This window comes from Rhipicephalus sanguineus, chromosome 8, assembly GCF_013339695.2.
Source record: "Rhipicephalus sanguineus isolate Rsan-2018 chromosome 8, BIME_Rsan_1.4, whole genome shotgun sequence".
Lineage (NCBI taxonomy): Eukaryota > Metazoa > Arthropoda > Arachnida > Ixodida > Ixodidae > Rhipicephalus > Rhipicephalus sanguineus.
Genome location: NC_051183.1, coordinates 68067010 through 68092854, shown reverse-complemented (window position 1 = coordinate 68092854; position 25845 = coordinate 68067010). Strand labels below are relative to the sequence as shown.

Below are 25845 nucleotides of genomic sequence, written 5' to 3'. Positions count from 1 at the left end.
AAGATAGTTGTTCTTGACTATAAAATATCTGCACGTTTGAGAGAACTATTTGAATTTCAGAGATCTTTCGATAAAGTTATTTTCCTTGCCTAAATAGAACAAAATCGAAATATAAAATATCTTACGAAACTCTATGGACGCTGAATAATGCTTATGCACTGCTTCAATAAATAATTATTCTGAAAGATAGCATCCATCATGTACGATTGAGTCGCAGAATTTTGAGGTACTGCCTCGTACCGAGGGTAAAGCAGAAATAAATAATTAAGGGCAATATGCATTACGTATGAATCCGTTGAAGTTGTCCAACCCATATTAATTTTACCGCCGTGTATTCTGCAATGAGCGCCTAAATTAAATTTCATCAGAATTTTGAAATGTGTCGTGAACTGAATACAGCTGCCAAGACAAGGTACTCAGTTTTGGTCCTATAATAGCACAGCGCCATGCACAGTCGGCCAAATCTTTTAACTATCGTGCGCGAGCGCCGACTTTTTTGTGCGTCAGCGCCGTACGACGGAGCCAAGTTGCAAACAGGGCGAGAGTAAGCGCAAAAAAAAAACAGCATGTGCGTCGCCAGATCACGGCCGGAGTGGAAAGACGCGCGTCGCCAGATAACAAATTAACAATCCACATTTGTCAGCTTATCTCATGCGCGCTGGCATGTGACGTCTCGGATTTCATTTTCTCGGTCGCTTGCTGATCTTCGAAATATAAGATACGAGTAAGACGCGCTGCCTGTTCGTCTGAACTGAGTTAATGCACCGTGACGTTCCCACGAAGGAACAGCCAAGGAGACGATGGGCCCAGCTGAGCGCGCTTCGTGGGCATGCGATTACTGTCGCCCTGTTTGCAACTTGCCTCCGTCGTACGGCGCTGACGCACAAAAATGTCGGCGCTCGCGCACGATAGCTAAAGATTCGGCCGATTGTACACATAGCTAGCGAGTTATATAGACCAAGTACTTGGATGATTATCAATTTATTATTGACAGGATTACTTACGTTGCATCCACTTGAGGGCTTGCTGTCAAAATAACCAGTGAACCAAAAGCCATCCCGCTGGCAATAGTGGTAGCAACTCGTTAGGATATTTCTCTGCATGAAACAAATCAGTGAAGTATCAGTTTTTCTTTCGAAAACCTAACCAACATCTTCGATTTTTTTTCCTCCGTTACGTGGCGAAAGTTACATAAGTAATGCTATTATCCTACCATCATTAAAATATGCACCTGTTTCTCTCCAATTTGAGATGGAAGTAAGAAGTGAAGCAGGTATGTGATGGAAAGCCCACATATTTACACGCATGTGGTTCGTGCAACCATAAATGTGCGCAGACATATCGATAAAACCTCCTTGAGGACGCTTTTACCTCATGTTTTTATCACGAGATAGGCCCCTATTTCCTCCACCCTTCGTTTGTTTTTTTTTTTATTTATCGCGTGCAGCCACCCATATTTGGAAGGCTGAAGATCCTCTCAAAAAGTTCTATACTCACACGCCTAATCACACTGTGACTTCGGAATGTGCATGGCGATGTTTCATCGTGCAGATGCTGTGCCACCGGCGGTTGCGTATTTTGAAAAGATGCTTCGCGTAGCCGTCAGTGGCGGGATTTCCCACAATTATTTCAAGCGCCATGCATGAAAGAGAACTATGCTTGGAGTAAATAATAACGGAGTGCATTACTCTGCACCAGAAACAGATGGGAAACTTCAGTTATATTTTTGAAAACAAGAAGTGATACGTCTGCCCAAACACCCACTAAATTTAAATCAGGCCATAAGTATTTAAGCGAGGCGCAGATGAGTACGGCGCATTCTTCTCTTCACCTGCGGAAGGAACATCACCTGCAAGTCCCGACAAGCTGTGTGCTACAAGCTTACGTAATGTATGCAGTTCGTAAAAATCTATTTTGTAAAAGAGTCAAGGTATCACTTATTTAATAGCTCTTATTTATTAGCGCTTTTGTTATAATGCTGCGTAGTACTTGACCTTATATATCCAACATTAGTAGATGGAGGCAGTTGGAAAACTGCACGGGATCGCCACGGAAGCGGCGTGGCCGCTCACTGTCTCCCCAAAAGTGGGGCGCTGGGATCGTTTTGCGCCCTGTTCACGTGACGTGTTTCGCGTCGGTGCTTCGTCTGCTCCGCGCGACGCCGGCTGCGCGCCGCGGAAAGGGTCACGTGACGTGGTCGCAAAGCGATGCCAGCCACACCTGGAATAGGCGACGATTTGCAGCCGCCTCCTCGCGTGAGTTTTCCAACTGTCCCCATCCAGTAACGTTGTATATATCATACCAAAAAACCGAAAAAAAATGCCATATAATACATGCATGTTCTTCAATGTGTGCGACTGTTAGCCTTAATTCCAAATATGTAATAGGTATGAAAGTTCCGGATTGCGTCTTGAGCTTGGATGACGTGAAAAAGTAATAATGACGCTATTCTTAACACCTCTGGCACTTTTGCTATAGAGTGTTTTAACTACTGTTAGGCGCAGTTTCTTACAAAGAAAATCATTTAGAATAGAATTACGTGAGACGCTAGGTGCACCCAATTTTCGCTGCCATTGCATTCCATCAACTCTATCACAATGAAACACACAATAAAGCACGAATAAAGTGTAATTGACACTAGTACTTACAGTATATTTAAAACAACCGGAAATGTGCGGTAATAGTAGAACAAGATTACTAGCGTAAAGGCAACAGCTACGAGAAGCAGAAACGCAGGGTCACACTAGTACCTTCTTCTTGTCCCTGTCCTTTTTACGCTGTTAGTCATGCCCTACTATGCTCGATACTTACTAGCCCAATTGTCCGCCTTAATCGTGTGTGGTAAAACACTGTAGTTCACGTCAGCTTAGCAGAACTACACTGGACAAGTATCGAATAATGATCACAATTCTGCTGGCGTTAAGCAACCGTTTTGTCGCACCAATATCCTGACATATAACTGGTTTCATATCATAGAAACCCGTGGATGATTATAATGTAAACCTATTATATTTTAGCTTCAGTAAATACTTACGCCAGTGTGCTCCCTCTCTGGGCATTTAAGAAGGCTTTGTGGATGTGTCAGTTTATCCTCTTCAGGTGCTGAATACGTAATATAATGAATGTTGCAGAAATTTCATCGAAACATCACTTTACCAAAAACAAACGAGTAAGGACAGGAAAACTATATCTGTAACCACAAAATCAATCAATGCGTCGCCGCAACATAGAGAAAAAAAAAAACAAATTTGCTTCATGTGCTTTTATATCTTCGTTCGATCCCGACCGATGTATAGAAAAAATATTTTTTCGCTACATCTTAACCCCATTGATAATGCTTTACCAAGGGTACGATTGAGAAGCAACGCTGGCACTTACTCGTTCTTTTTTTTATGAATGACTGGTCATTTGGTATAACAACAATTACTTGATTACTCGGAGACGACAGCGTTATATCCGAACAAAACTGGTTGCCCTCAGTTCACACTGCACTTCAACAAGATGCTAAATGTTTCCTAACTAGTGCCTGGCTTTCAAACGACCGTGGTTACGTTTACGTACAATGTGACAGCGTTTACATCTACACACAAGTACACTGATATAACGACAAGCTTATAAGAGAACGTGATAACAGCAAGCCGATAGGAAAATAAACAATTTATGGTCTAACTACAGTGAAAAAATAATAGCTAGGGCATCGTACACTCTCGAGTGCCTGGAGTGCGAGTAACTTACAGATCCTTCTTCGAACAAATATAATGCCTATCATAGTGCAACCAAACGGGATTTGTAGCTTGTTTATCGCCCCCTCATCAAGCATATCTAATCCAAATTTTCTGTTTCGTGGAAAACTGGAAAACCGTTGTGCTATTGTCATTTTCAAAACAGTTTGCTATCAAGCGGAAGAAGCAGCTAACGTTGTCGCTATCTTTACAGACATCACATGGGGTTCCAGCGTTACTTTCGCAAAGATATGTAACTATGCATGACGTACACCCGCCTACCTTACCACCCCTATATTCTCTAACTACACCTCGACGCACGCGCCGTCTCCCCAGCTTCAAGCGATCTTCAGTCAGACTAATGCGTTCGAATCCCCTGATTGACCTCATGCTGTTGTACTTTCGAAGGGCCTAATTTGCAATATTTCTGACAACACTAACTCAGAAACATTCGGGACAAAATATGTGAGTACAATATTTGAATTACTTATCCAAAGAACACCATTTGTTAGTTAATATTCGTAGTATTTCTTGTCATTGTTTGTAGAATTACATGACCATTTGTGTTAACTGCTTGACTGTGCCTTAATTCTGTATAGTGAAATCTTGCAGTTGAAATGATCTCACCACATACGGCAACTCACACAAATTTTTCTCAGTCTTTTATATTGCTGATAATGTACGGTACGTTCGTTACTCCTTATTTTTTTATTATATGCACTGCTCTATTCCTGCAATATTCTTTTTGTGTCATCTAAGGTATATGAATGGGAAAATAAATAATACACAGTAATATTTGGTAGCGAGCAATGCCATTTATACTGCGTTGCTATGTATTTTAGTATTTTATTCTTTATGCAGTCATGACCATTATATTTTTTTGCAGGCTGATTAGCAATAACAACATAACGTTTTTCTTTCTACGCGTCTTTCGCTGTTTTTACCCAATATGTAGGAATATCACACCACGTAACACACCCCACTAATTAGGCCGAAATCTGCCAGCGCAAATAAAAAGGCACTGAACGAAGAAACGAACACACAAGCTATACGCGTTCGTATGGTCTGTGTACGTTTAATTTGTGCTTTGAGCTCCTTAAAAACGTGCGTGCACTGATCCACCTATCAATCCTGTTTTGTTTTTCAGCCAATGATTGTTATGTGGATGTCATAACGACACATAGTCTCGGTAAGTCCATCACCACCGTAGAATAATGTACATATTTGGGTTGATATCGTTTTGTGGTTCGTTACGATAGCCTCATTCTTCGAGTTAAAATGATATACACTTGGCATTTGGTGCATTCAGTGAAACAGTTAACAATGATGTAATCTATGTGACGCAGGTTTTCCGCATTTCTTGGGCTATCTCAGAGTTATTTCTGACTAATATTACCGGCGCACGCCTAGACACTCACATTTTACACCATACTTCTAGGCTTCAGTTTGTGCAACAAAGCAAAATTGCGATTTTTATTTTCTTACTTGGATCGTAGATGGACTTGCAAATTCCTTGACTGCAGAGGCCAGCGGCTCCAACTCGGCGTCCGTAGCTATTTATGTTCTGTAAAGTAGGACATGTGTCGTTAATCGCGATGGTGTAGGTTGGTTATTATAACGAAAATCTTAGTGCCAGAAGGAGACCTTCAAAATTCTAGCCTTGATTCACGGTTTTCAAAAAAATCCTTGAATAGTACGTTCCATATTTTCATTATTTATTGGTACTTTAGGCGCAACTTCGAGGAAAGATTGGACATGTGTACGTTCAATAGTGGCTGAATTAAAATACCTGAGCATTCCATTTAGGCCCCTGAAGCGCTACATGAAACTTGAAAGCTTTCTCAGCTTTCTTGGAAGGCAAAAAGACAGTCACAGTCTCACATTTGCAAGAAGAGAAAATGAGTTTATGAAAAACGTCTAGAAATTATTTGAAGTAGGTTTCGTGTGCTACAACAAAAAATGATTCTGATGATCGTTCTGATCAGTTTTACACGTTAATTTATCTAGTTACTTTTTCTGGTACTTTCAGGACAGTATGTGATACATTTCTCTCATACAGACAAGATAGAAGTTCAGGGGAAGATGGAGGCTGGAAGCGACAAGAAATTTCTGAAGAAAATGTCGCTGGAGCCAATGCTAGCAGCAAGTGCATTAACAGCCATGACGTTATTTCCTCCAGCGACATTTCCCATTTAACAAGTTATCCAGTGGGTCGCATACTCTATGGGACGTTCGCTACATGTTTATTGTTCAAGGTTGAGTACAGGCATTGCCCGCCACTACTCACCGGAGCGCTTCACAGCATCATGCGGCCGTTCCCGCATTGTTTCCCTCATGACTGAAAGCAGTTTGCACGAGTGACATCCAGTTCACATTCTGGGAGAGCAGTGAGCGTGTTGAGTGTGATTTGCGGAAAGTTGAACCATTCATAGCTTACATAAAGCTAAGTGAACATGTAACACAATTTGTTTATTTTTTGACACATTGATGTATGGTCCGGTGTGGCTTTATACAGTGTTTGTTTTAATGCGAAGCATTTCTGAACGAACCAAGGGCACTTTGAGCGTATCTATCTATCTATCTATCTATCTATCTATCTATCTATCTATCTATCTATCTATCTATCTATCTATCTATCTATCTATCTATCTATCTATCTATCTATCTATCTATCTATCTATCTATCTATCTATCTATCTATCTATCTATCTATCTATCTATCTATCTATCTATCTATCTATCTATCTATCTATCTATCTATCTGTCTGTCTGTCTGTCTATCTATCTATCTATCTATCTATCTATCTATCTATCTATCTATCTATCTATCTATCTATCTATCTATCTATCTATCTATCTATCTATCTATCTATCTATCTATCTATCTATCTATCTATCTATCTATCTATCTATCTATCTATCTATCTATCTATCTATCTGTCTATCTGTCTGTCTGTCTGTCTGTCTGTCTGTCTGTCTGTCTGTCTGTCTGTCTGTCTGTCTGTCTGTCTGTCTGTCTGTCTGTCTGTCTGTCTGTCTGTCTGTCTGTCTGTCTGTCTGTCTGTCTGTCTGTCTGTCTGTCTGTCTGTCTGTCTGTCTGTCTGTCTGTCTGTCTGTCTGTCTGTCTGTCTGTCCGTCCGTCCGTCCGTCCGTCCGTCCACCTACATATGGATGCTCTCGTGATCGCCTCCTTAACCTGGTGTAGACTAAATTTGGCATGGGAGGGTAAGGGGTTTCACGAATACCACTGTCTGGTAATTACATGAATAACGTGAAAATCCTATCGCGTACGTCGTCAAACCCTTTCCTCCAGAGACTTGTGGCACATACCCGTATACCATGGATCACGGTATGCGGGTGACCGCCACAGGTGATTGACAGTTTCTATCTACCCAGGAACGGCGAGAACGTGCACTGGTAATTTAAATGCGAGAGAGCTAAGAACCGATATCGCCAGCGTTCTGTCGGTGAATGCAAGGACTAAAAATCAGGATCCCAGCAGGTATCGAACAAAGGCGTTCAACGCGGCAGTCAGGTATTCTAGCACAAAGCCAGGCCACGTCTCGCAACTGCTTCGGGAAAAAAAAAAAACCTATGCAGGCGTAATGTCGGTGCAGCGTCAGTTTTGGTTGTAGTGCTGGTTATCTAATTTTATAACAAAACAATCAACATTATGAATGAACATTCCATGCCGATTCGGACGGCAAAATATTCCATGACAACGGCGCCAAACCAAAGTCGGCAAAACACTGATACCTCGCGTCGAGAGGGTCGAGATGGGGTTCGAAGTAGGAGACGAGTTCATTGGGGGCCGACGTATATTCTGCGGGAGAAGACGAGCGCAGCGCTTCTAAGACATACATAAAAGCTGACAGTTAATTCTACAAGTGGCTTGTTTAAGGAAGGATGGTTGGTCACGTTGAGTCGTGATATAGTGAGATGTCAACGATATGTTGATGGTACAACAACACAGATGTTAAAAGGCCACGTTACCAAACGATCACTTGAATGCCGGACTCGAACTGCATATTTCGCGAGTGGAAGTTGTAATGAATGGATTAACTTTAACGTTTGGTTTAAAATTGAACGCGAACCCTAATTACTAATACCTAGATTATTATCTATTGGCGTGCTTGAGGCTGGTTTCGTAGTTGGTATTCTAGGTGTCTTATGTGAATTAAATGAGCCCGCTTGTAATCACTAGTTTAAGATGCAGTTATTGCTATAGGTGACATGTGACCAATGTTACTAGTAGCTGCGGTGATGCTGCCTATAAGATGAGCTGCGTATTACTGTTTTATGAAGGAGTGTGACTCTGCTGTGATAAGCAAACTATCCCCACAAGAAGTAGTCTTCACGAAATTCCAGCTGCCATTGGGATCAAACTATCATTAAAATTTGTGAGGCGGTGTTGTAGTATAAAAGTAGGTCATGATATACGTGTGCAGAAATACAGTATATTTCAAGTGAAGTGGCAGAAAATGATTATGTGGTCGTACTGCTCACAGTTTTTGTGGTGCCCTGAAAGACTGTGCAGTGTTACAGCAAGCTCATATTTGTTGAAAATTAGGGTGCTCGAGTGGAGAACACCTAATCATCAATGATGTACAAATAGTTTACCAAACATTTAGCTCTAACATTGAGCTGCAGCTTAAAAAGAATTTTCGAAACTATCCGTAATATCAATTTCAAAACCATGTGCTTCCTCCTCCAATTTCGAATGGGTGTGGATGTCAAAGAACTGATCTGTCATGATTGGACATTTAATAGAGTTACGAAAAGCGTTCTACATCTGCAGCGACGTTTGTTTTCACATTTACCAGAAGTTATATACAACCGTGGAATAATTACCGCCCAAGAGGATGTTGAATTATATTGAAAAGGACGATCTCTACGGCGATGTTAAACTATAAGAAGTCGTTTTTGTTACATATAACGCTGGTGAAATAAATTGGGTTTAATTGTTATGCAACGGAACGTAACACTTGCGCATGAAGTTGACCGCCGCAGTAATTTATGTACACCTGCACAGTATTGATTCAACGGCAAGTCCTTGGCCACAGATTTTTTTTTGCAGAAACAAGAAACGCTGCCCATATGCGTAACTCTATCATATCAGAAAGTGAAAGTGATGCCTGGTTGTTTAATAATTTGAAATGTTTTTATAACAAAATATAGAATAATTTTAGGGCCCTTCGCAAGTGTGATGGCATGAACAACAGTGAAAAATTTCGAAGCTTACACTAAGTAGTGCGAGGTTTAAACAGCGAAGATGGACGATTCTGAAGTCTAATCTGGTTGCTTCTAGGTTGTTGCTAGGCTTTGGCTGGATGATGCTAGGTTGTTTCTTGGTTGCTTCTAGGTTGTTGTGAGGCTTCAGCTAGGTATGCTAGGTTGTCTCTACGCTGCTTCTCAGTGCAGAGAGATTAGTCACACACCCAGGACATGGATGTCCAAACTCCAGCGACACAAACTCGCGCTGAATCCGAGCGAACGTTCCCACCTCCCATAGATCTACGGGCAGGTCGTCGTTCGCGTTGGGCTTCCATCCCTTCGGGGTCTTCTCGTAGCCGCCGTTGCCTTTCCCGTTCCTGTGTACTCTCTCGTTGCACGTATCGCTAAAGCACTCCATGCAGATGCTTCACCGAAGCTGATACGTGCGGCCACGGTGTTTATCACTGGGTTAATCCCGATAGTTTATTAAAGCTTTGCTTAATTATTGTTTATATCAGTCTGTAAATATTATTTGGTGTAGCTGCCCACCTGTTCCCTTCTTATTTTTAGTGGATCAGTGGTGAGTAGTGGGGTTTGCCCAATTTCTGTGGCGCATACCCACTCAAGATCATGATAGTCTTTGTACACATTTGTTCATGCCAAAGTTTTTACGGCCAGCTTAAAGAGCTTCGCTCTTTAAAGACGGCACGTGCTAGCGGGAGCGGAACTGGGGATATCGTGGGCAGGTGACCGTTTGAGCCCAGAAACAATTATCCCCAGGACGAATGCGCCCAGGACAATTATCTCTTCGTCCAGTATCATGAAGCCATAAGGAAATGTGCAAAACCAAGAGTCATTTTGCTCCGGTGAGCTGACACACTCGCCCACGTTAAAAAATATCCAGAATTCTTTCAACCGCACGTGATAGGCTGCGTGGAATGTCAAGTCTAAAAACACGAGAAACTCAGTTAACTTTAGTTCAGGGTAACGGGGTTCAGATTTGAGACTGTCGCCAACACTATGTAAATATTTATGTGCTTTGTCATGGTTCCTAACTTGTGCCTAATTTACTGTGCGCGTTATTGTTAACTACGTTACAGTTAGGATCAAAATAAAAGCAAAGCTCATGTCTTCACTACATTCCAGTGATACGTAAAGTGGACAATCATGGCGTGAATGATCTTACCAAACATGGCGTTCCATTATGGTAGGGCATGTTAAAGCTTCGGTAGCCTTGTGTGCAGGTGTAAGTACATGATGTAGCGTATCCTGGCTGTGAATACAAATATTTTGAGTGCTTTGTTACGAGTTCAGTAATGGAAATAAACGACAAGAACATAATATGCATATTCACAGGTGCATTGAAAGTTAAGTCAATGTTGCAATGCGGAAATATGAATATCTGTTATTGTAAGAATAGAAGAAGCACTGAAAAAAAGAACACTTTTTAAAAATAGAACACATGATTAAGTTTTATTTATTAAAAATAAACTGTTACCGGAGGAATTCATAGTTATTTGCACCGCGTTTCCTTATCGCGGCCTACTATAGTTTAATGGAGTACGAGCAGGACGAGCGCGAGCGAACACCAACAAAGTACCATCGCCCAAGCAAGTTGCGCTTACGAGTCTACGGCCCTGGGTGGCCGTTACATCGGATGCGATTTCTACGCGGAACTCGTCGCAATTACCACTGGGTCCTATGTGTCCATACTACCCTGTTCCAATCATGAAGACAGAAGCAGGTCACCTCACATAACATGTCCACATCTGCAATACGAATGTTCCCACCTACTGTCGCAAGGCGTCCTACGTACAACACCACGAACAGGTATGAACATTGGATACGTGATAAGATTTAACAAAACACTGTTTCATTTATTACACAACACTGGCCAGCACACATAAAACACACGACACCGATAATTGCCTTAAGAGCAAGTCTTTATCGCTACAAATATAAAAAGAAAGAATACGGAGTAAGAGTAAGGCATAGCGCATAAATTAGGCAGTATGTCTCCTATGCCAACGTCAATATTGAAATGGAACACCGGATGGTTATACATGACCACAGAACGCCAGCTATATGGATATATTGACACTTTGGCAAACCATGAAGTGTGTTTTGTCATTATTCCTGCGCATTCATAGCGGATAGCTTCCTGTATGGTCGTCGTATGATGTGCTGAGGCGAGTACTGCACTCTTTGTTCGCGATTACGGCAGGTTTAACGCTTTTTCTATTTTTGCGCTTGCCTTCCGTTGTCGTCATATGGCTGTATTGTCGGAAACTTTATGGCCTTCTCTAGAAGGTCATTCTCGGGCGGTATCAGCATGGCAAGGTGCCTTTCATTTTCTTTCTAGCGTTCGTCAGCGATTTGAACGGTTTAAAGGAAGACGCATCGCGTGATCCTCGAAAGGAGTGTCTGGCATTGGATCATCGCTAAGTTAGCATTTGGTTGTTGTGTACAATCTTTTTTTTTAACATTAAGTGTACATGTTGTCCTGGAGAAGGCCTTTATTTCACCACAACAGAATATTTCAACAGTCATCAGATAAAGTGTTCTCATTTTCTTTGGTTTTGTAACGCCGAAACAGGGCGTTACACCATATGTTTCAGATATATTCCTTTCCGCAAGCACTATGTTTAACCCAATCGGTAAGGCACTCACTGGGCTTCTCGCGTGGGGCCATAGTGCATAGACAGAACATCACGAATACTCCCCTTGTTTTATACATTTATTCCTTTCTAGCGAGATTCTGTGTATACGTGAAATAATTCTGGAGAAGGAATAGAACCCCGCCTGACGCCTTCTTGAACCCTACGTCTATTTTGGTTACCATTGTATATGTTGAAGCGCATTCTGTGCGGTGGTTTTTTTTTTTATTAAAATTATGAGGTCTTCGGAAAGTGTCATTTACTGAATGCGTGCGCATAGTTTACAGCGGAAGAAATATAATAAGGGCCTCTGATGTGGTATAAAAGCGATGAACTTTAACTTGCTCTCGAATTATTTCTCGACATTCCTGCGCCAAGAAATAACGCATTATGGCCTATTGCACTTCAGTTAGAAATTTTGCGATGTTAGAATGTTTCAGGGCAATCCCTCCTCTTACTGGCGTATAAGGATGATGTTTTACCAGTGACTGTCAGTCAGACTTTGAGAACCGTCACTTTGGTTCTGAAAGTGGTGGTATGGTCCACCAATTTAGTTTAATCACGCCCAAGTAATAATGCAAGCACTAGTTTTACCCCTAGAATCTTGCCTCGGACACTAAGCTACATTATAAAAAGGGGCAACGCTCTTTTATGGTGCTTCACTAGAAAACAACGGGTATGTACTTACGCTACGGTAAACGCCGTCACATGGCACTTCAATAGGAGCTGCAAAACAGCATATAAAATATAATTAGACAGCAATGTTTAAATATTGGAAAACGTATTCGAAGTGCTGGTACAGAAGGTCTTCCTAGGGGCTGTTGCTGTCTTATTATATGACTCACGCGCTTTGTGACTGGCAATATGATGTTAACATTTTTTAGGCCTGTCTTTTTGCCTTTTAGTTCGTAATACAAATAGAATACCACTCCAGCAATGACTGGTGACTATACCATTATTTTTCGTAAATATTGAACTAAATTACTACGTATTATTTGCGCGCGCCACATACACGAGAGACGCCGTTCCATTTGTCCGATTTTATACAGGTGAAAGACAGAGGTTCCCGAACTTTTCAGCAAAGTGAAATTAGCTCAAATGAAGACGGGCACAAAGACGAGGCAGACAAGGACAGGCGCTTCGTTTGTGCTGACATCAGTTTGCTGAAATGCAAGGCGAGCTAGCCCAGTAGCCTGTCCTACTGCGATGCATTTGCCCCAGGCTACGTGACAACGGCTGGACCTCAAAGTCTGCCTTGCTCTCATCTTCCGTAACGCTATAAACTAGCAAGACATAAGCGTAGCTTTGTGTAATCATTACAAAAGGGCAGGAGGAACAGCTACAGTGTTTCCCGAGCAACAAGCGGATGATTTTTGCTTGAGAAACTGTACCGTAGTATTACGCCAGTGTGAACAGAGGATGTTAAATGCGTAGTAAGTAAACTCTTTCCATATGCACGTGCTGCCTGATATATGGCCCAATTTGAGTTTCTAAACGTGAAGACATATTCATTTTCTTTTTGTATTGAAGGGTACTGAGAATAGTACCCACCGTAGAATATCCATTCATATCCGCTAACCGTGAGCATTCATTCATTTACTTCCCAATTGCGCCCAAAGCGTAGAGATGCGCAAGGTGCAATAAGTGTTTCGAATTTATATTTTATAGGTTGTTCGATTGATGCGTGAAAATCAGAAAATATTTTCGTGTACTCTATAGGCCCCAGTATGTCGGTGCGAGAGAAACTTTCCCTTCAGAGACTGGACATACGATACTTACCTACTTGTGCTGTGCATCGTCCATGAAGGCAGTATCCAACCTTTCGAGGCCAAATCCGGTACTATATAAAAAATATCAAATTCATATTTTTTCATATATGTATGATTATGACTTTCCGCCTTTAGAACTATATTTGTTTTCTGGGTATTTCTAAATAATTTTAGGTTGAAATAATAAAATTGTAATAGGCTCCACATCAATAAAATTTGGAGGAACAAAAAAGTGGGTTTCCTTTATTCGAATGCGAAGGGCAACACCAATCATCTTGTTCCCTGCAAAAGCGTCCCAGTACCGTGCTGTTTTCCCGTTGAAAAAAAATCGCTTCGCTGTATTTTTGTTATACTTGCAACGATGCTCTAAATAAATTATTTACCATATATCTTTTCCTCAACGTTACGTTCCCAAGTGAAAACACTGCCATCGAATCGGCGTGGTGCACGCATTCAACGTATTGCTTGACTTTTTAACAATATCTTGTGGCCATTTTGTTCCTGACAGCGACAAACCTGGGAATTTATTATCTCTGTTTTCGTCAACAGCATGGTAACATTAGGCATTTACTTTAGTAACAATATTTAGACGAATGTTCACGTAGCCGGTAACAAGGACATCATCTTAGATATAATACGTGAGCTTCCAAATATTGGTGTTGTGACGGCAAGGTGCCACGTTATACATAGTGTTCATTTCCTGCTTCTCGGCTTTTATTGGCCACATTTCTACACACAAGGGTGTAGGTAGATTCCATTGTTTTGATGTGCCGCGGGGCGTCTGCGCTAGCAGGCGTTTGGTGTGCGACCTCACCACGCACCCAAGCCAACGGGCTGGAGCGGGGGGGTTCAAACCCTCCCCCCCCCGCCGCGCGTCGCCGTGTGTGGCTTTGCTCTGTCGAGGGAAAAGGGGACCCTAAGAGTTGAGCTGATGCCTGGCGTTTGGACCTTTAAAGGTCCCTGGCGGAGGGAACACACCCCTTTGTTTCTGGCATCATGTAGACGGTACCCCTGGGCTCACACACCCAAGGGAATTCGGTAGTCACCATTTCTTATCTCTCTCACTCTCTCCTCACATCTTCTTCTCTCTCTCCCACTATTAAACCTTTCCTATCTTCTCCTTCCTGCTATTTACTTCCATTTCTCTGGTGTCAAGGTTTAACCTTGTGTGATATAACCAATCTGGTTTACTCATACTGTATTATAGCAATGATGTACTGCTGACGTGTACGCGTCTTCCCTTTGCCACGTTGTTGTGTTCCTTTGTTGGGCTCGGTGGTGGGTGGTAGGCATCATTGCCGAACATGCATTGTCTGTGTTATCTGATCGGCAAACCATCCACTTCCTAATCCCTCCCTCGAAAGAGGTGGCGCACCGAAGGAGCATCAACTTTTGTCTCTAAGGCGAAAGAAAGGTTCGCCAAGTTCCATGTTCTGCATAGTGAAGACCCGGAGAAGACCACTCGTGCATAATCGTCGTTTCTTGTGGCGATACTTCTCTCCGAAGATATAGGCCGCTGATACAAAGCAACAAAGATGGCTTCTGGTGACCTGCTGCTGGAGCTGTGCGACCACACGGATTATAGCAATTGCTCCAAATTCGTAGCATTGGGAAAGGTTCGAGTTTCTATTACTCCTCACCAGTCACTGGACAAAGTCCTTGGCGTAACATCAGATGAAGACCTCTTGACACATTGAGACAGAACTCACTGTGATAGAACTTCTCGAATGATAGAAGGAGGAACACGTGACCAATGAGCAATAAATTAGGATAAGACTAGAAAACAAAGAAATTCGAACGGAACACTTTATCCTGACATTCGCCACGACCAACCTGCCAGAGTCTATTAAGGCTACGTCAAGGTTCGTGTCAAAGCATATGTTCCCAATCCCCGCCGTTGTTTTAAATGCAAAAGGCTCGGCCATGGCTCAGAGAGCTGCCGTGGCCGGTTGATGTGCGCTAAACGCGCTGCAATTGACCAGGCAGCCGACAGCTGTCAGGAAGAACCTCACTGTGTCAACTGTGACGGCGGGCACCCCGCATGCACGCGTTCATGTCCCAAGTGTAAACTAGAAAAAAGAAATATTATTCTTAAAGGTCAAACAGAGCATATCATTCCAAGAAGCGTTGTTCAATTCTTAAACGCACATATTATGGGGATGCGGAGTCTCAGAGGGCTGCACTGCTTCGGCCAAAGGCGGCTGTTAAGTTCACGGGTAGTGTACTGGCATTTCTGCCACCAGTCCCTGCAGTGAAAGCAGCCAAAACTGCCCCACCCTCCCCGCCCTGACTGGTCACTGCAGTGGCTTCCGCTAGCGCTGGTAGCAGCCAGCGCAACTCGGACTCTCAAGCAATCCCACCGACCTCCGAGTTGGTGGGGGCAAAGCTCCCATCATTCGCGGCAATACTATTGCAAACAACGTGCCGCTTACAAGAGCACGTGTCCAGAGCCTCTCAAGAGGTAATAAACACTACACCAAGGCTGACAGCGCTACCACCGCCTTTGGAGCGGCACGACTCTAACGACCGCTCCAAAAAAGACCAATACCACATTACAGGGCCCAGCAAGGGCCCCTGTGTGCTAAATAACCTGCTTATCTTGCTACACAAAGCACACATTTGCAATAAATATAGATACACTATTACAATGCAGCATCAGAGGTCTATTTCATAACCTAGATGACGTCTAGGGGCTTTTACATGAACTTAGTCCAAAAGTGCTCGGTGTGCAACAGACACATTTAAAGTCTAAACATATATTCTCTGTCAATTGTGGCTTTTCGGAAAGATAATGATGATCTTACATCATCTGATGGTGCAGCCATCATATTTGATAAATGTGTAGCATGTCGACACGCACAACTACAAACAGACCAAGAAGCAGTGGCTGTTCGAGCTGTCATTTTCAATAAACTCATCAACATTTGCTCCATGTACTACATACCACCACATTATCAGCACAATAAACGCGATTCATATTCGCTAATAACGAAATTGCTAGAGCCCTATATAATTCTCGGTGATTTCAATGCCCACAATGGCCTGTGGGGCGATTCGCATTGCGATGCGCGAGGTTGTCTTATTGTAGAAGTTTCCTTTGCTCTGCAGCATGTTTGTTGAATGAAAAAGGAACCCACGTTTTTTAGCCTTGCAAGTAAAACTTAGTCTTTCACAGATCGTGATATTTTGTCCCCAACTCTTTTACCATACTTTAAATGGGAAGTGATTAAATATCCTTACGGGAATGACCACTTCCCTATCCTGCCTAAAACAGAAAGGGAGATCGAATTCCCACCATAGGCTCCTCGGTGGAAGGTCGGTAGATGTGATTAGGAGCAGTTTGAAACTCCCAGTCGTATCTAGTGGGATTACTTATCTGGACTAAGTATTGATACCGCTGTTGAGTATTTGACAGCTTTTCTGATCGGCGTTACTTCTAAATATATCCATGAAAGAAGTGGTCTGTGTTGCAAACGGCGTGTTCCGTGGTGGAACGATGAATCCAAGCCTCGGTTTGCTTTTTCATCAAAACAGAGCGTGGTGGCTGCTCCGCGATTTCACGACAGCGGGGAATCTCACGAATTTCAGACGTATAATAATCCCGAGGAAAAAGAACGCGCCGGAACGCTGGCAAGAATAGCTGAAATAAGTTTTATTAGGGGTCAACACCTTTACAGACGAAGATAAAGTCTCGAACAGATTTAACATAGTGGGACGGCGAAAAACGCATTCACTTCCGCTGGTAAACACACAAGGAGACACCTCGGAAGATTAAGCAAACTTCTTGGGCACACACTTCGAACATGTGTCCTCTGAAACTTTTTAATTGTACAAAAGAAAAATAGGACAGAAACAACAATGAAAATGTGCGGGGCACGAGACATAACATGGACTTTTCTCCTTTGGCGAGCTGCAGGTAATTCTGAGCTGCTGCAATAAATCCGCCCCAGGCTTCGGCCGTATAGTATACGAAATGTTAGAACACTAACTCTCCGCAACGCAAAAAACCCACATTTTTCTCCACAACACTGTATCATCTTCCGGCGAGATCCCTTCTTCCTGGAAAGAGGCCATTGTGATTCCTACTCTGAAACAAGGCAAGGATTCATCTTTACTTTCAAGCTAAAGGCCTGTAATCCTTACAAGTTTCCTTTGTTACTTTTTTTGAAAAATTATTCAGCTGCCGGCTACTACACTTCTTCGAATCAAACAAACTGCTTGACTCATACCAGAGCGCGTTTCCAGAGGGCTGATCCACAACCGACCAACTCGTACGAATCGAGGCTCACGTACGTGAAGCTTTCGTTCACAAGCAGAATTTTCTCTTCGTACTCCTTTATATGAGAAAGCCTATGCCACTACGTGACGATACGGGTTTTTCGGAGATCTCTCAGAATTAGTTAACTTGGATGTTGACTGTATAGAAAGGTGCCTGTCGAACTGCGCATTCCGCGTCCGATTGGGCAATGTTCTATTACGGCCATCTATATAGGAAACAGTAGTATACCGCAGGGGGTGTGCTGAGATGCACGCTTCTTTTTATCAAAATAACCTCCTTACGTCATCGACTCCCCCGCAGAATGTTTTATTCCACGTATGTGGATGGCATACAGATACGATTAAAATCGTGCAACCTTGCAGTGTGCGAGCGGCCGGCACAGCTTGGTCTGAACAAGATGTCTAAATGGGCAGACGAAAATGGGTTCAGCCTAAACCCACAAAAGAGTACCGGCGCCTTCTCTGAGGACAGAGAGGCCTGCATGCACCCCGATACCGACATCCATTTGTAGGGTCAAGGCCGACCAAAGAAATTCCTAGGTGTGATTCAAGAGGCGACGCTGACCCTGTTACCCTATATAAAATACCTAAAAACAAGTGTGTCGAAACAATGGACATCCTGAGAGTGTTCTCATGTGCTACATGGGGTAGCAAAAAAAAGTTATACTTGCACATAAGCCTCATGCGCTTATGTCTAGATTACGTGTTCATAGCCTATCAGTCGGCGACACCAAGCGCCTTGAAGATGTTGGACCCCATCCACCACTTGGGGTTTCACCTTTCTACAGGTGCGTTTCGGACAATCTCTGTAGAGAGCATTTACGTCGAATCAGACGAGTGGTTGCTTCATTTACAAATAGCATACGTATGATTTGTCTGTTTTTTGGAAGTGAGCGCAATAGAGCGTACTTCACTACCAATGATATCTCCAGCTGTGTCCTGTTTCATAATCTTCCCCATGTAAGAGGGCCATACTCATTTTATGTGCGGCGATTCACGCTTCTTGCTCCCCGAAAACTGATGATTTGCTGGCTTAGAATCTCTCAAAGGGTGACTGCTCCTTGACACCAACTGACAACTTCCGCCAAGCGGCTTCCACAAGGGCAGTGGCAGCTAATAGAGTGCTATGTGTCTTTAGTTAACGTTACAAAGCATGCACCTGTTGCAGATATCGAGATGTATTTTCTCAAACAATCACACAGATACTCTTGTCCAGAGTTTTCCACAAATGCATTGAATTCTCTTGCTGGCGTATCTCACGCTGCAGTCGGCCCATCTTTTTTCGCATGCCGGAATCCTGCACCCTTGCATAAGCATTTTCACAGCAGAGGCATACGTAGTATTGGTGCCGTTAAACACATTAAGCAACTAAAGATACAAAATGCTGTTGAATACACAGGTTCCTTAGCCATCGTAACAGCTTTGAAAACTCTCACAAAGCTAGTTATTATGTTATTTCATCTCTGTGCTCACTCATATGCACTATTTGCGCATTGAAACAGCAGGTCATAGTATGCTGGGTGCCGCGGCACCGTAAGATCGAAGGAAATGTGATGCCTGCTCAACTAGCCGCATCCATCGCCGCAAGCGCCGTCAAGTCATCCGTGGCTCTCCCTGTAATGGACCTCAAGCCCTTCCTCAGAAAGAATGTTAGGGCTTACTGGCAGCGCTTACGGGACCGTGAAACGCACAATAAACTGCATGTTATGAAGCCGTATCTTGGGAAATGGCCTCTATTTTCTAAGTCTCGGCGTATAGAGGTGACATTTCGTAGGCTCAGGATTGGGCACACACGCAGTACATATGTATACCTTTTGTCCGGTACCCATGCGTGAGAAATGTGGTGAGTCACCGTGCTTCACATCCTGCTACAATGCACTCCCCTAGAAGCTAATACGAAAAATTGTTTCCTTTACCATTCCGACAGCATACTCCACTTAACCCTTCCATGTTCACTGGCAGAGAGCCGCTTTTGAAATATGAATCAGTGTTGACATTTTGAAAAGAGGTTACTACTTTTCATATCGTATATCCAGGTGACCCATGGTGACCTCTTATTAAAGGCTGTCGCTGCTGTAGTCATTTTGAGAGAACGCACGTGCCTCCCATCCCTTGCTCTCAAGGGCCACGATGAGATATTAGTGCCAGGTACACGTGATATTATTCTCCTCTATGATATATTTTAGGGATATATTTTATAACCATATTTATCCGCACGCTTCAATACGGTAACTGTAATTATATATACATAACTTTTACGCACTCGGGTGTCAAATATTTTGGTCCTGTACACAGCCATTATAAATCTTTCATTCTGAAACACTGGTTACCGTAATTTTACAAATTACAGACATGGCGCTCTTTGGCCGACCTTGGGCCTTGCGCGAATAAACACGATCAATCACGTGATCGCCAATTGTTTTGACGTTACAAAACTCACAGTAAATCTTGAAACAGCAACAGGCAGAAAAAAGGGACAAGCGAAACAATGTAGGTACGCATGCCAATGCCAATAATTTTGAACAGCAATGTATTCGAAGACGTTCTACGACAATTATGTTGCCCAGCCATGTATCTATTCTCAGGAATGGTATGGGCGCATTCGCCTTTGTGTCTGCCAAACGGCAGCTATGTTCGAACTAAGGTTTGCTTCCGCACTCTCGTCAACGAAGCATCCAGAATCGGTCCCTGCCATTCCTGACATTGCGTGCTACACTTACATCGCGTACTCTTTAAAATCGCTCATACTACATGAACAACACCACAAAAAAGTTTGGAGAAGCCCCTCAACCCATAACTCGTGTTCCTTTCGATTGATTAGAGACATTTTTGAAAAAGTGTTCGAAGTTTACCCACTGGCGTAATTTCCGAGGGGCTATAAGCGACAGCAATATGCCCGTTCTGCACAGCGTCATTTGTGGCCAACACATTAAGCTACAGTGTTCGACCATAATAGCGCAATTAGGTAACCATGATAATGTTCTTCCATTTCAGTTCAGATGTCACAAATACTCTCACTCTGTCTTGCCTTGAAACAAGGGAGAATGCGTAGCTGATACTTTACGTACGCGTGGCGTAATCTTTAGGGCCTATATGTATTTGAAAATGTAGTCAGGGCAGACAAGTGCTTTATGTTCTTTTTTCCTAGATTACGTTGATTTCTAACAAACGTAAGTGAAAATTAAAATTTTATACATACAGGGCCTTTTAAGAAAGGTGTCCGAAATCCTCTAAAATTAAGAAAATACGATATTTATTCTATGCCTTCCTAATTGCTTCTTCTGGAGCCGCAGGCATATCAAGATGGCTAGAAACGTCATTAGGGAAGTATTTAAGAAAGATAAATAATAAACTTTCTAATTAGTGGAGTTAGGCGGTTATGTCAAAGGGGAGAAGTGAAGTCATTCATGCGAAAGAACCATTGCAGATTTGAGATTTCGAAAACATGGGCTCTAGTAATGATAGCGAAGTAATAAATTCAGACAACTTTAGCGGCGAAACCGAAACTGAAATACAGAAGAGCGCTACTGCTATATTCTTCTGAGATGTCCTGAATGAGTGAGCGTCCTACACATCTGTCATCGTTGTCTTGAAGAGTTACGTCATTCTGGTCGTCTGCTTGCTGCACTCTAGGCTGGTTTTTTGCCGTCGCCGTCATGTCCCGGATATGTATATATATGCATATATAAATAAAATCAAGAAAGAAAATTAAATCAGAAGAAAAAAATTGGCCGCGTATCTGCGTGTTTCGCTGCAAATGTCGTCTAAAGACGATAGAAGAGGCGCTGCGTGAGATATGGACGCCATCTGGCAATACGTCGGGAGACATGAGTGCTGTGTTGCGGGCTGGTAGCCCCGGCGCAGCAGCAGGCGAAGACCGGCGGTGACCAACACGGGCGGCGGCAACGCCAGCCAGCCCGAACACGCGGTTTGGCGCGAAGCGCTGAAGCAGAAGAAACGTCCGCACTCAACGAGTACTCTCCACACACTCTCTTCTTTACACGTCACCTGGGTAAAACAGGAATGCCAGAGCGGCGCCCCATGGCATTCGTACAGTGCAATACAGAACCGAAACCGAAACAAAACAATGAGCTCGTGCAGAGGGCACGGAGGAACGCAAGTTTCAGCGCAGTCGCTTTTTCAGTGGCGCTTAAAAAACTAGGGTCTTTAGAATTACGTATGTATGCATTTTCTATTAAAGGAACACACCACCTCATACTTGCCTAGTGATGTTGCGCCTCAGATATGCGTAATGTTTGCTTTTTGATCGAAAATGTACACAAGTATGAACCTGGTCAGCCGTTCAAGATGGCTGGCCCTTGGGCAAGTGGTTCAACTTTGGCCGAGTGGCTGAATCGAGTGACGTGCCGACAAACAGAAAGACAGAAAGACAGACCAAAATTTATCCATTTAAGTATCCCAAGAAAGACTATCGTCTTAAAAAAAATTCCGAAGCGCGCCACCGGGATTCGAAACTGCGACCCCTCACTGCGCAGCGTCCTGCTTTAAACAACTCGGCCACGCGCCACCGGCTGTTTGAGTAATCTAACATGGCCGCTTGAAGCTCTGACGCGTGTCTCTTTGGCTCCGCGGACTTTCCATGTTGTGACCACCTTTTCGGATCCTTGGACACTGGATCGCGCATCTCACCATCTGTGAGTGGACCAGGCACCTGTCTGACAGCTTGTTGGAACGTGGCGGTCCTCTTTCGCGAGAGTGCTGACATTTGCTCGTTCCGCCGGACCGCCTCCGCTCTAGGCCTAACCACCGGCTTAGCATGAGCGGAGGCGCCCAGCGCGACGCGGCTGGCGTCGCAGCAGGCGTCGCTGCTGAAGGATGCGGCCCCTTCTACAACAACATGGACGCCGCGCCGACTGCCAACACGACTGCTACCCCCTGCGTGCAGCCTGTGAACAGCCCTAATGACACCCCGGTTACCACTGCCGCTCTCGACCTCGACGAGCTCTCCTCGGCGAGCGAAGACGAGGGTGCCGTGCTCGAAACCACACCGACTGCATCGCCGGGGCCGGCGAGTGACACCGATGCGAACTGGAAATTGGCGATTTCCCGTCGTCAGCGCCAACGCCAGAAAAAGTTCGAACAAGCTCGAGCGGTATCATTGCAGCCAACCGGTCCTGCAAGCACTCCGCCTAGCCACGTCGCCGCTGGAGCTGCCCCGGCTGGGGACGCTCCTGCTGCGCCAGCAGACGCAGCATGCGTCGCACCGGCGCCCACAACGCCGCATGTAGCGGAGCCGCGCCAGCTACGACGGAAGCCGCCGCCGCTTCCAAGCACGGACATAAAGATCATTATGCGGCCGAAAAAGGGTCTCGCCATTCGAAACTTCACGACGCATCAAATCTCCCGAGCCGTAGCAGTGGCGGGAAATTCTCGACAACACTGCACGGGTGACCATTGCATTATACGCACTCGCCTCGGGTCGAACATTATTATTGCCAGCACGCCACATGTTGACACGGCCCAAATTCTCCGCCGGATCACCACCCTCGTACTTGAGGGGAAGGCCTACGAATTCAACACTTATGTGGCGGCCCCCGAAGGAACGCTGCGTGGAGTCATCCATGGGATAGACCCCGGCACAACCCCAGAAGAACTTACCTCTAACCTCCGTGTGCGAACGCAGGGGGTGACAGTGCACAGTGCGCGAATACTTGGTGCTACCAAAGCTGCTGTGATCACTTTCGAGGGCCCCCTTCTCCCCCGATATGTACTGTACTACGGGGGGGAAGTGGCCTGCCACCCATACAAGCCGACGCGCCAAGCCTGCCAAGTCTGCTTACAGCCGGGACACCGCTCAGACGTATGCCCCACGCCGAACGCTCGTGTGTGTCGGCAGTGTGGTACTCTCAACCCCGTGGACGGTCACCCCTGTGCTCCCAAATGCTGCTTGTGTGGGGAAGCCCACCTAACTGGCGCCAAGGAGTGCTCTCAGAGGCTGAAGGCCCCGCGACCACGACCACTTCCTCGACTCGCAGCAACCACCCCTGCCCGTGGGCGCAACCCCCATCGCAACGGACCCACTCCACAACGCAGATGGTTCAGCAAGGAGAACGAGACTTCATGCAGCCGCTCTCGCTCGAGGTCCCAATCTTTCCCTCCCCTCCCTTCTGCGGGGCCTGGCCACCAGCAGCAGCAGCAGCAGCAGCAGCAGCAGCAGCAGCAGCAGCAGCAGCAGCAGCAGCAGCAGCAGCAGCAGCAGCAGCCGAAAAACCAGGGCCGGAAGACAAAGGGGCAGCAGCAGGGACCCGCCCGCCAACAAACCTCGCAGGCTTCCAGCAAACCTGCTAACAAGCCGAACTACAATCATCCATCAGCCGGCACTAATAACAAGGTGAGCTGGTCAGCAGAAGCAGCAAAACCCATCGCTCCGTTCCACACCCAGTCCACCGAGTACGAACACCTTCTCGCGGAAAACGTGAAACTCCAACAGGAGCTTGCGGCCGTCAGGGCACGTCAGGCCAGGGACAGTGCTCAACTCCACGCCCTTATGGCGCGTCTTGGATCGCCACTCGACTCCCCCGAACACCCCTCCTTAACCACTCCCGACAGACAGAAAACTTCCGAAATAGCGATATCGGTTCCTACTGCGACGGGCACCGCGGTTACACGCGAAGAGATACGCGAGATGCTCTCTACGCTCAACCAACAACTGTCGCAACAGTTCAGTACCGTCTTCACACAGTTCGCAGAACGCCTCGACTCTCTCGAGACACGCATTGAGTCCCAAATTGCTGAAACAGGCGGAGGTACACGCAGGAAGCGCGCCACGCGTAGCTCGCGCAGCGTGACAGAGCCAGATTCCCACAGATTAAGCCTGGAATCGCATGCTTCCGAACTCTTCTCGACACCTGCGTCGACACTTGGCACCCTCACCCTCACCCCTACTTCGGCCTCGCAAGCCGACATCCCGACACCCACGCCTTTCCACACAACGAATTAAGCATGGGCAGCACAGCCCCACCAATTGGCGAACATTTAGAAGTTTGGCAATGGAACTGCCGCGGCTTCCGCAGAAAGCGGAGCCTCCTCCAACAGTACATTAACACACACCTTGCTCAGCCAGATGTCATAGCGCTTCAGGAGCCTGGCACGTCACCCACGTTTCCAGGCTATGAGCCCTACAATAGCCCAACAGAAGGCAGAGCGACCGTCCTCATTAACAAAGCGCTAACCGCAGTTGGCCTGAACAACATCCCCGATACCAACATAGACCATGTAATAGTGGAGCTAGTTCTCAGGCGAAAAAAGAAAGCCGAAAAGCGAAGCATCATCATCGTGAATGTATATAGCGCCCCAAAGCAAAAAGCCACCGACTTTCATGCCCTCGTCCAGGGCGCCTGCAAATTAGCCCAGGGAAAGGAACTCTTGCTCCTCGGGGACTTCAACGCTCTCGACGAACGCTGGGGGTACAACCGTTCGGATGCCAAAGGCAAACAGCTTGCGGCTGCCACCGACAAATTCCAGCTCGAACTACTTACGGATCCCGCATTCCCAACCCGGATCGGCAACAGTGTGTGCAGGGACACTTCCCCCGACCTTATTTTCGCCCGTGGCAGTGCAAACTATAATTGGGATAACCTGCAGGAATCCTTGGGTAGCGACCACTGCATTCTCCGCACAAAAATTACGGAGAGTGTGGTGCGTCGCTCCATTGGACAAGCCCGCATCACAAACTGGGACGCTTTCCGTAGCGAGAGCGAACATTCACTAGGCAGCCTCACAAGCCTCACCAACTGGTGCGCCCAACTTAAACAAATTCGGGATCGTTGTACCACCACCGTTAACAGAACACCTCAACTACCGGAAGTGGACGGTCATCTCCTGCACCTGTGGGAAGCCAGAAGAAGTCTCATCCGCAGATGGAAGACGCAAAAACATAACAGACGTCTCAAGCTAAAGATCGCAGCTCTCACCACTCAAGCAGAGCAGTATGCCGCAGAACTTGCGCGAGTAAATTGGGCCCAATTCAGCGACTCCCTTCGGGGCTCACTGGGTACGGCTCGCACATGGCACATTCTGCGTGCTTTGATTGACCCTACCCGTACAAAAAACGAGACAAATATGTCGGTCACGCGCCTCATACACGCCTTTCAGGGCACGGACGACGAGCTGCTTGCTCAAGTACAGCGGAAATGCTTTGGCGATTACCACCCACCTCAATCTCAGGCGACGTATCGAGGTCAC

The 25845-nt window shown here is 45.2% G+C and overlaps 1 protein-coding gene across 1 annotated transcript in view; it reads right to left on the bottom strand.

Moving 5' to 3' along the window:
- Positions 1-25845, bottom strand: part of LOC119402042 (uncharacterized) — a 48733-nt gene that overhangs the window by 3309 nt on the left and 19579 nt on the right. Inside the window, exons 4-9 of the mRNA XM_037669123.1 lie at positions 13373-13433; positions 12282-12319; positions 10123-10209; positions 5208-5286; positions 3035-3102; positions 1005-1097 (exon numbers count right to left, since the gene is read on the bottom strand). Of these exons, the coding sequence (XP_037525051.1) occupies positions 1005-1097; positions 3035-3102; positions 5208-5286; positions 10123-10209; positions 12282-12319; positions 13373-13433 (426 nt within the window). The remainder of the gene's footprint in view (positions 1-1004; positions 1098-3034; positions 3103-5207; positions 5287-10122; positions 10210-12281; positions 12320-13372; positions 13434-25845) is intronic.